A 12,161-nucleotide genomic window follows, 5' to 3' on the forward strand; every position below is an offset into this window, starting at 1 on the left:
GGACTCCAGTGGCAACCTGTGAAGCTCTGGGGAACTCCATGCCCAAGAGAGTTAAGGCATTGCTGGGAAATAATGGTGGCCACACAAAATATTGACACTTTGGGCCCAATTTGGACATTTTCACTTAGGGGTGTACTCACTTTTGTTGCCAGCGGTTTAGACATTAATGGCTGTGTGTTGAGTTATTTTGAGGGGACAGCAAATTTACACTGTTATACAAGCTGTACACTCACTACTTTACATTGTAGCAAAGTGTCATTTCTTCAGTGTTGTCACATGAAAAGATATATTCCAAAAATTTACAAAAATGTGAGGGGTGTACTCACTTTTGTGAGATACTGTACATGATGGTATGTCCAGCTTGCTCCAACTGATACTCTATTGGCATTACACATGGATAGTTGTGCTCAATTTCTGTTTCTGTGCTTTGATGAAGACAACTCTGCACCTTTAGAAGCAGCAGTAAATAGAACATTAGAGTCCATGACAGCACTTACAACTTCATCCAGTGAAGGTTCTGCAATATTGTGACCTCCTGGAGCAGAATGGCGAGTCTGCACACACACACACACACACACACACACACACACACACACACACACAAATCTTTCACCTTTTCAGTTTTGATTTTCAAAATCAAAAATAAATTAAAATGTTGTTTCTAATAATACATACATAATTTCAAAAATGTATTTTTTTAAAAAGGTAACACCTGTCACGCTACGTAGGCGGAGATGGAAGCAAGTGCAGTTATGCAGATCAATGTCTATAATCCAAAGGGGTAAGGCAAAGTCTGTGGTCGATAAATAGGCAGGGGTCGGGCGATCAGGCAAACAAACAAAACTAGGCAAGGCAGAGAATCGAGGTTGAGAGCAAAAATGATGGTCAAAGTCACTTTGGCAAAACACGATGATAAGGCTTGGAGAATAACAGAGAACAAGTCAACTGTAAGTTTACTTCTGTTGGCTCAAATTTAGCCTATTACCCAAAAACACTTAAAATTCAACATAGAAGCCAATACTCACATCTACCTCTGAGCCCAGTTGGAGATAGAAAAAAATACACCAGCCGTGAGTGAGAAGAAGCAAGGGTCCAGCTTTATTGTTCCATTCCACCACACGAGATCCACACCGATGAGAATTCTCAGAAGTGATCCCAATACCCTGAGCTTAAGCTCCAGTATTTATACTGTATTTACACACTAAATAACCCATATGTTTCAAGAAGACTATGATCTCACTACCAATAGGGTTAAAAAAGAGCTCATTTACCTTACTCTTATGTTCCAGAAAAGGGCTATTTCACTTACACATAGAATTGAAACCAGGGGTTTTAATTTACACATAAAATCAGAACCCAGGCATTTCTAATAACCCAGAAAATAAAAACCCAGAGTTTTTAGTTACTCAGAGAATCAGAAACCAGAGTTTTGAATTACACAGAGAATCAGAAACCAGAGTTTTGAATTACCCAGAGAATCAGAAACCAGAGTTTTGAATTACCCAGAGAATCGAAACCAGAGAATTTGAATAACCCGTAAAATAGAAAGTGGACAAGACTAAACAATCTAGAGTGACCTTGGTCTTACTGTTATCTCGCGGGGGGGGCAGCTTGACTCAGCCACCCTTATAAATGGCTCCTCATGGTTCTTTCTTAAAATTAAGGCCTTCCTTGCGAGACAAGAACCCTCACCATTTGAGTCATGAGTAAGTTTACATTTTCCTGTATTTCTAGTTTATAATTTATTTTCATATTTGCACTATATTTCTTATTTTATATATATTTATACTACTTGAAAAGCGGTTTACTGTACTTCCAACTTCTTAATATCATTACAGTTCTACTGTCCTGCATATCCTACTATTCTGTTTTTTTTATAGAGAGTTTCTCTATTACTATAAGATATTATTAAAGTTATTCATGTGTGTGTATGAGAAAGAGAGAGTGTGTGTGTATGTTGTGTCTACTTGCCCGCCCTTGACTGTACGAGCGTGTGTGTGTGTGTGTGTGTGTGTGTGTGTGTGTGTGTGTGTGTGTGTGTGTGTGTGTGTGTGTGTATTAGCCCTCCTCAGCTCAGCTCGTATACCTCTTTTTGACTTTTTTGACTACTACCGCCTAATCCCGCTTCTATGTGTCTAGGTGCCCCTCTTTTCTTCTTCTCCCCTTTGCTGGATGCTAGGTCTCCCTTATGTTTATTTTATGACATTTTTTATCCACAACACTTCACAAAGTCATAATGTTCCCAAAGTCGCTTATATGCTTTGTCGTGAGTGAGATTGGGTGCAGGTGTGTGTAGTTAGAACTCCAGAGAAGGCGAGCATGTGCGTGTGTGGGAAGTGGAGTCCTCCGTGGCCATGTTTGCAGTTAGTGGTGCCTCCTGGGAAATGAGTTGCTGTTTGGCTGTGATATGACAACACTGTTTTGCTGTCTGTTTCTTCACAAACTTATCATGATACGCAACTATGTATTGTAGAAATGTTTTTAGAATCAAGATATGATATTCTCGTTATATCGGTCACCTATGACCTACATTTAAGGAGCTTCAGTGTTAACAGATTTAACGTCACTTACATTTTAACGTCACTTGGCTGAAGAAATTTTGTACATTGTGCTAAGTCCTAAGGAATAGGAGTAAATTTCCAGATTTCTATTAATCTTTTTTGCAAATTTTTACTCTGTGACTTTAAAAATACTGAACCTGATTGATGTCTAATTAGAATCTGCTATGGAGATTGATCCTTTAAGATGGATATACATAGTAATTCTATATTGGTTTGTTGACTTTAGTGGCTTCGGATATGTCAAAAATTTTCTGGTTGTAATTATTTTTTAAAAGGACTTTGTTTGGCAATTTTATTGTTTGGTCATTGTGATCAATATGAGTCAACAAATTGTAATGAATGCATAATTTTATCTGTAGATCTGGATGACCCAGTGGTGACAGTACACCAAAGTGTGGGAGAGGCTAAGGAACAATTCTACTATGAAAGAACAGTTTTCCTACGGTGTGCTGCCAACTCCAACCCGCCAGTGCGTTACAGCTGGAAACGTGGACGCGAATTTTTGTCCCAAGGTTCTGACAAGGGTGTGGAGATCTATGAACCTTTCTTCACACAGGTAAGCTTTAAAACATCTACAAACATTATTATTAATTATTATAAATATAAAGTATCATTATATTATTCATCTGTATAGCTGCCTTAAAGCGGTTAGACCATGTATATATCCCGAATATAATCAGCCGTATATAACCGATTATAACCATTTTTTGCACTCTTGTCAATGCACCTTTTAATGCACGTTTTTGTTGTAGGCTACAGAGTGTTACATTCTTTCAGCAGTCAGTTATAGGCCTAACATAGGCTATTCAATGGGGGCTCAAAGATGACCACATCAAAATATTTTTATTTTACTAATTTATTTATTTAAAGTTATATTGTGCCTTGTTGGTAGCATATACCTGATAGAATGAAAAAAAAATGTACAGTGTTAAATAAATATTTTGAAATTGTAGTTTTTGTAATTGATTTTTTTCTTTGAAAAGTTAGACAAAATAGTAAAAAGCACATTTTGACTATTTAATTTATGCAATGGTGAAAAGCAAGACAAAATAAATGGAAAAAACGCGAAAAAACGTGTTCGGTATTCGGCTTTCGACCAAGTTTTTCATTATATTCGGTTTCAGCTTCGGCCAAGAATTTTAATTTCAGTGCATCCCTAATTTAGACCCTACCGCACTACTGAGCTACCACTGCTCACACACCCGAGTCTGCTAACAGGAGAGAAGCTGGGGGGGGCTATGATCCACCACACTTCCTTCAACCGAAAATATATGCCGCCATGCCCCACTCCTTGCAAGGGTCATGTGACCATGCAAACAATCTAGAATAGTCAAGGCAGAGAATCAAGGTTGAGGGAATAAACAACTTCAAAACCAAAACAACAACATGAGATCAAGGTTTGGTAACAACAGAGATAAGATCTACTGAGCATATACTTCGCAAAAACATTGTGTGTAAGAGTCTCTTAAGTAGTGTGGTGAGATTGCCAGTGTGATCGGGAACGTGTCTGTATGTTCCATTGGGAGTTGTTCCATCGGCCATGTTTGCAGTTTGAGGTGCTTTCTGGGAAATGGAGTCGCTAGTTTGCCGTGACATGACAGCAGCACAGAGCAAAATGTGAAAGAGAAACGGATGCGTACAAGTGATGAGGTACAAACTCACTTTCTACAGGAAAGCTCCCTGATCGACAGCAGTGCCACAACAAGTGCAGCTACGTTTTCCATTGCTTGCACAGATTGCACGCAGATATTTATCTGCCCCAAGGAACAGCTGTCCTGCCAGAAAGCTGAGCAACTTTTGTTCTTGAAGAGAAACCTGCCACTTTTGCTTAAATAGAAAGCAGTCCAATTGATTATGTGTATAGCAATTACATAAAAATTCATGTAGCCCTGCAAAACTTCATCTGTTGTTTACAGTTTGAGGTTGGTTTTAGTTCTATTGCTGTAGTTTTGCACAATAATCTTTAATTAATGGGGAAATACGTTTACATAAACAGAATAGAGGCCTAGTTCATTACTTGACTGCTGTTTTGCATGTCATAATAGTTTTCTAGAACTTTACATTATTTGTATAATTGGATTTAAAAAATCAGTTTAATTTGATTGTTACAGAACTGAATGAATAATAATATATTTAATATTGTTTTTGGTTTGGTGTGTTAATTTCAATAAATGTGATCATTTTATTGGTTTGTAGTTTTTTCACTTAAGATTCATTAAATTCATGAAATGAATTAAAAAGTCTAATATTAATACAATGATACAAAACACTATTTTAAAATGGGTTTAAAAAAATAAATTTTCGTTTTTTGGCCAAGTGCAGAATTTTCCAGAATTTTCCTTCTGGTGCATCACTAGTATGTGTATATATTGTTGGTGTCGTGGAAATTTAGACAAACACCAGTAGACTCGTCCTCTCAGATGAAGAAGTTTACTAAAGAAAGAAGATACAGGAAGAAGAATGAGAGCACTCTGAAGCACTCATCTCTCACATGCACTATATAAGATTAAGCTAAGGCGTGCTGGACATCTGCGTGTCTCGATAAGGGAGTTCTAGGTGATTTGAGCCAGTTTGGTTGTTTCAGGGTCTTAGCAGATGTCTAGACACTCCTGAAGATAATAACATGTTTGTGTCAATGTAAGAGGAAAGAACATTCTGTACTTATCTTCATGACATGACCTCAAGCGGCATTATTCACTGATGAACATGAACTGAGTGAACAGATCTATTGCAAAGTAAAAATTTATAATTTCCCTCACATTGACTTTTATAAATTGTTGGCTTTTTTGACATATGTGGACTAGCAAACATTTGATCATCTTTGAAACAGTGCCTATTAGTAAAGCTCATATGCTTGAACAAACCCACAAGGAAAATGAGCTTTTTCAATCATTAATTCAACAGAAATGTCAATAGATGTGATATTCTTCTGTGGAAAAAGTAAGTACACCATTGGCCACAGAAGGTAGTATTGCCCCCTTTAGCAGAAATAACTTCTTGTAGGTGTTTTGCATAATTGTCCACCAGGCTTGCTGGAATTTTTTAACCACTCTTCCATGCAATATTCTTTCAGTTGCAACATTTCCACCACCATGCTTCACAGTTGGTATGAGGTACTTCTCCTGAAAAGCTGTCTTTGGTCTGCACCATACCATGTCTGCTGTTACTGTGACCAAACACCTCTAGTTTCATCTGTCCAGAGCACATTATTCCAAAAGGCCTGGTCTTTGCCTATATGCTCATTGGCAAACTGTAGTGTTGCAAAGGCCTTTTCCTGGCACAACCCCCATGCAGGTCAAATTTGTGCAATCTCTTTCTGATTGTAGAATCATGACCTTTGACACCAACAATTTGCAAGACTTACTAGCATTGCAGAGCCCTGCCAAGGTGCAACTGCTTGGCCCCTGAGCAAGGCTCTTAACCCTCAACTGCTCAGTTGTGTAAAATGGGATAAATGTAATTTGCTCTGGTTAAGGGTTTCTGCCAAATGCCATAAATGTAACTAATCTTGTGCATTTCAACACCTGGCTGCTAATTATTCTATAAATTATTGCGAAACTGGGAAAGGTGTACTTATTTTTCACACCTGGTTTATGAATGTTGTTTTACTTTTGGGGAAAAATGACTATATTGAAATTTTAGTTTTTATTGTTGTCACCAGAGGTTATTTGTTTATGTACAGAAGTTTGTGACGACCACCCAATTGTTTGTAACACTAGCAGAGCTATACACAAACCAAGGTGTTCTTAACTGCTCTAAACTGAGTATATCTGATCGCTTTGGACAAAAAGTGTGTATTATACATATGATACAGTAGCAACAAACAAACCGTGCAGTGGACTATGTGTGTGTGTGCACATGTGTAACGGGTATGGAAAGTATTCTATAGATTTAATATATAGAATTACACAAAAATGTTCAAACGTATACACGAAGTGACTGTATGTGTGCATCTTCCCCTTTAATTTTCTGACTGCAGCGTGTTAATCTTAACTTCCTGTCTTTGCACCTCCTCTTCACTTTCCACACTGTGTTTGCATGGGAGAGGTAGGTTTCTAATAAGTTCTGATTAATCTAATTTCATCTTTGCCTTAAAAATCACTTTAAAACTTGTATTCTTTTTCTAAATCATATTTATGACATTATTCTCCATATATGTTGTATTATTTTCATGTTTTCACTTTAATTTAGGTTATGATTAGTTTTATGCGTCATCGGTGAACTTGAAGCACGTGATAATTCAATTGTACCTGAAATTTATTTTACAGAAAAGTTAAGGGCGAAAGCACACTGTCACGATTTAGAGGCAGAGACGGATGCAAGTGCAGATTAGATTTTAATTGAAAATACAAACAAACGCAAAACAGTTACTAGATAACCTGTGGCAAAAATTAAGGCAAAGAGTAAACATTAAACAACGACCATAATTCCAACGACAGCAGAAAAAGACAAATGTAAGACAAGGAATGCAGTGCAAACTGTGGCTAATATACACATAAGTGCTCGTTAATATGAAAATGATTCAGGTGCAGGTGGTTTTGTGACCGTAATGCAGTGAGGTACAGTGGCTGCTGGGAACTGTAGTCCAGAGTTCCTTCTCTGATATTACATGACACACACACTGTATAAGACTGTGTTATCTCTTTATCAGGTATGTTTTTTGTTGTTGTTAAATATATATTTTATTGATTTATTCCTTTTCTCCTCCCCTTGCCCTTTCCGCACTGTGTTTACATGGGAGAGAACTGTTGAGGGCGAAAGCACACACTATATAAAACTGTGTTATCTCTTTATATGTGTTATATCTTTATCAGCAAATGAAAAGTCGACCCAGTTGCCGTCCGTCTATTTATTCAGTCAAAAGAAAACACACAACGCAGACAACAAGCAGTTACACATGTGTGTACGTAGAGTCTTTTAAGTCCCAGTGTCCTATGTACAATAAGGTGAAATTACTGGCACGTCCTCGGTGGCATACTCCAGTTAAAAAACAGAGCTTGGCGTGGCGTGTCCTTTTTGGTGTTTAATCCTGTTAGCACACTCAGTTCTGGATAACATCTGTCAGTAGTGAGCAAAAGGGGAAACAAAATGACTTCAGTCTGGCTCAGAAAGTGATAGCAAACAAAAATGAAAAATAAAGGGTAGGAGAAAAAAAAGACTCTCTATGTCAGTGTTCCGGCTCCCTATTATAGTCCCTCAACTTCCTGCTTCCGCCACGTGACAAGAAGTCTTGCATACTTCTTGCGAGAATAGAATGTCTAGCTAGTCTAGGTGTCGTGAGGCATTATTACAGCAAAGGGGTGAAAAAAAACAATTATTACCTTTAAAACACCTTATCACATCCATGGTATACAGGTAAGTGTATACTTTGTGCTCCTTATGTGGTCATGCTACATGTTATTTAGGTGCAGATAAATAAAAGCATAGAACTGAAGGAGAGTGTACTTTCTCTTATCCATGACTAGATAGGTAGATAAGTGTTGACATTTTGCTTTAAAACCGCTAATCCCCTAATTGATTGGTCAATTTCCTTCCCTCGTGATAGTTTTTATCCATGCTTCAAATTGTGGCCACCTGCAGGAAAATTTCTGTAGAGTGAAAATTCTTTACTTTGCTTGGATTTTTTTTTTTTTTTTAAATAAGTGGTCATCACCACTTACAATAGAGCCAGGGAGTGAAAAGCATGTTGACATCTGGAGTTTTTACAGGCCAGTAACACATTTGTCTGACAGCTTCACAAAGGGGTTCCACTATGATGTATTCATCACTGAAATGGATCACTGAAACACATAATGCATTTGTATCAGCAGTTAGTCACAGGCAACATGACTTAATGGTCTCTTTCAACTGTAGTCATAAAATGAGAAGCCAATGTGCAAGATCTATTCATATAATTTTTAGAAAATATATTTTGTGTTTCTCACACCCATTTTGTAATTTTCCAAAGCAAGTAGTTATAAATTCACTCAAATGAGATGAAGGAAAATGTCCATTAAAGAAACCCCAAGGCACTGCCCAAGAGAGCTCTTTGTATCAGAAACTGGTTGATGAATTGAGGATAATGTGTGTAAATGGAGAACTTAGACTTGTCTATAAAGTCGGGTTTAGTTTGGGCTCCCATCGAACTTCTATTTTTTTTTTTAAGTTAATAAGTGTTTTTCATAGTTAAATGCTAGCAAACCCTGTTTCGAACATATTTTCGTAAGTTCAATGTACATATATTTGCGCGAAGATGGCGGCAAATTTGCGGAAATATAAATTCACAGAGTCTACCAAATCTAGGCCCAACACCACCTCGTCCGCGAGTTCTGCTGCCTCTCTGGGCTCGGAGCCCCCGCCCCGGCAGAGCAGCCAAGAGATGGATGCTGAGACCTTGAAGACGGATATCCTGCTTTCACTAAAGGCCAACATTGCTGCGGTGATAAAAACTGATCTGAAAAGTGCACTTGCTGAAGGTTTCGACTTTCTTAAGAACGAGTTGCAAGCGGTGAAAGCGGAAAAAGGTGGGCTAACGACCTGGTCGGACGAAGTGGCAGTCTTACAGACTACAGTGAATGACCTGGGAGTAGAGGTGACTGGACTCAGAAATAAGTGTGAGGACATGGAGGGAAGACTGAGGAGATGTAACATCAGAATTCTGGGGGAAGCAAATGGATCCAGCTCTACAACATCGGTCTCGGAACTAGTGAGAGAAATACTGCAGTTGGATAGAGATGTGCTTGTGGACCGCTCTCATGAAGCCTGGGTCCTGTGAGGAAGGATGGGAAACTACGTGCCATCATAGCCAAACTCCACTACTACCAGGACTGCGTTGAGGTACTGAGCTGGGTGCGCTCTCAAGCCCCGCTCTGGTGTAACGGTGAGACGATCGCTATTTTTCTGGATTATACCACGAGTGTCGCTGAGGCCAAGGCGGCCTTCAATGAGGTCAGGGGCTTGCTCCGTAACCGGCAGGGAGTTCGGTATGGCATCCTGTTTCCAGCCCGTCTCCGTATCACGTTCAGCGGAGAGGAAAAGGAGTTCATAGATGCACCTAAAGCGATAAGGTACGTCAAGAAGAATATCATTACTACTGTAGAGGGCTGAGTGAGTAACATTACCCTGGCTAATTCATCGTCTCTGAACTTTGACTGGATGATAACAGTTAGATCAGACTTTTACTGTAATAAGGTGGATGATCAACACCATTGTCTTATTTTCTGTTATATACGTTATGATAGGGTGTATGCTTCTACACTGTGATAGGATGCACTTTTTTTTTTTTTTGAGCTTACTTTTCATACCAGGGGTTCGGTGGGAGCTTGAACAGTAGGCTCTATAGAGTTCCTCTACACAAGCACTGAATGTGCAGATTTGTTTTGGGAGGGTACAGTGAGCACCCTGTTCCTGTGGGTGCTGTGGGGGGTGGGGTTACGGGGAGGGTGTGCCAAACTTTGTCGTTTATTGTGTTTAATTGACCTTTTTTTTTTTCTCATTATGACTGACTTCAGTATTCCCAAAGGGTCGGATGGTAGTATGGTTAATTTCGTGAGCTGGAATGTTAAGCCACTTAATCATCCTTTAAAGCGAAAGAAGGTATTTACACATCTGAAACGGCTTAATGTAAATATTGCATTTCTTCAGGAGACACATCTACGGTCATCAGACCATTCTAGATTGGGAGGGGAGTGGGCAGGACAGATATTCCATTCAAATTTCCATTTGAAGGCTAGTGGGGCAGCTATATTAATTGATAGAAATAGACAGTTTACGTTGGAAGCTGACCCCGCTGGGCGCTATGTTATTGTCGTAGGGTGACTTTATACTTTTCCGGTCATTTTGGCCAATGTTTATGCACCAAACTGGGATGATTCAATGTTCTTCACAAATCTTTTTTCCCGCCTACCGAATATGGCATCGCATTACCTTATCCTCGGCGGTGACATGAACTGTACACTTTCCGCTGTGTTGGATCGTAGCTCACACAGATTCCCTGTCTGGGGCGGCGCGTTCTATCTAGCTCTTCCTCGAGTCGTACGGAGTGGTGAATGTGTGGCATTTTTGCAACCCTGCTTCCAGGAGTTACTCCTATTTCTCCTCAGTTCATAAAACATATTCCCGTATAGATTATTTCTTTTTGGACAAAAGAATGCTTCCCCTCATAGCCAGATGTGATTATGGACCCATAGTTATTTCAGATCACTGCCCCCTGACTATGAGAATGTGCATCCCGGATACACAATCCAATTATCGCCCTTGGAGACTCAATCCTCTGCTTTTGTCGGATGATGTTTTTACAAGTTTTATTGCATCTGAAATTTCGTTCTTTTTGGATATTAATCAAACACCTGGAATGTCCTCCTTGACGATTTGGGAGTCGCTGAAGGCATATTTTCGAGGTCAGGTCATCTCATACTGTGCTAACCAGAGGAGAGTGAGCACTGCTCGACTTAAAGAACTGGCGGAAGAGATTCTTGAGCTGGATAGGGCACATAGCCAACTACCTTCTGCAGATTCTATGAAGAGGCGTTTGTCACTGCAGACAGAGTTTGACCTTTTATCAACGAAACAGGCTGAGTATCTTATCTCCAAATCACGATACGGGTTTTATGAGCACGGGGAAAAGGCTGGACGGATTCTCGCTCACCAGCTAAGACAGAGAACTGCTAATCTGACCATCTCTGAAATATATGACGAGCAGGGCTCAAAATGTACAGATAATCATAAAATTTACTCAAGCTTTTTATATCTCACTATACAGCTCCGGCCCATCTGTAGAGCCTTATGTATTGGAGGACTTTTTTAAGACCCTGCATGTTCCGTCCTTAGATCCAGGGGAGGCTGCAGGGTTGGAAGAGGACCTCTCGGTCGGAGAGATAGCATCAGCGATTGGCTCTATGCAAAGTGGCAAGTCCCCAGGACTGATGGTTATCCAACCGATTTCTATAAAAAGTTTTCAAGACAACTCTCCCCTTTGTTATTGTCGGTTTACAAGGAGTCTTTCTCCTTGAGAGCCCTGCCATCTACTATGTGTGAAGCAGTTATCTCCTTACTCCTTAAGAAAGACAAGAGCCCTCTTGAGTGCAGCTCTTACTGTCCAATTACTTTACTAAATACCGATGTTAAAATCCTTGCTAAAACTTTGAAATGTCGCTTGGAGGGGTTCTTCCATCCATTATATCGCCAAACCAAACAGGTTTTATTAGGAATCGTTACTCTTTTTTCAACATTAGATGCCTTTTCAATATCCTCTATAGCCCCTCTCCACCTGGTACCCCAGAAGTAGTGCTTTCACTTGACGCTGAAAAGGCATTTGACCGGGTGGAGTGGGGCTATATTTTCAGTGCACTGGAGAGGTTTGGATTTGGTCCCAGGTTCATATCATGGGTCAGACTTCTATATATGTCTCTGAGGACTGCTGTTCGTACTAATATTAAGTTGTCCACCTACTTCGAGTTCCAGCGGGGTACAAGACAGGGATGTCCTCTGTCGCCACTGCTATTTGCCATTGTGATGGGGCCACTTGCTGTGGCGCTAAGACAGAATACTGAGATTAGGGGGATCCGGCGTGCGGGGATAGAGCATAAAGTTTCTTTGTACGTGGACGACATGCTATTGTTC

The 12,161-nt window shown here is 39.7% G+C and overlaps 1 protein-coding gene across 1 annotated transcript in view; it reads left to right on the plus strand.

Annotated features, from left to right (window-relative positions):
* The window catches only part of mdga2a (MAM domain containing glycosylphosphatidylinositol anchor 2a), a 192,628-nt gene that overhangs the window by 60,824 nt on the left and 119,643 nt on the right, over positions 1 to 12,161 (plus strand). Inside the window, exon 4 of the mRNA XM_053633356.1 lies at positions 2,921 to 3,117. Within this exon, the coding sequence (XP_053489331.1) occupies positions 2,921 to 3,117 (197 nt within the window). The remainder of the gene's footprint in view (positions 1 to 2,920; positions 3,118 to 12,161) is intronic.

This window comes from Ictalurus furcatus, chromosome 9 (assembly GCF_023375685.1).
Source record: "Ictalurus furcatus strain D&B chromosome 9, Billie_1.0, whole genome shotgun sequence".
Classification (NCBI taxonomy): Eukaryota; Metazoa; Chordata; class Actinopteri; order Siluriformes; family Ictaluridae; genus Ictalurus; species Ictalurus furcatus.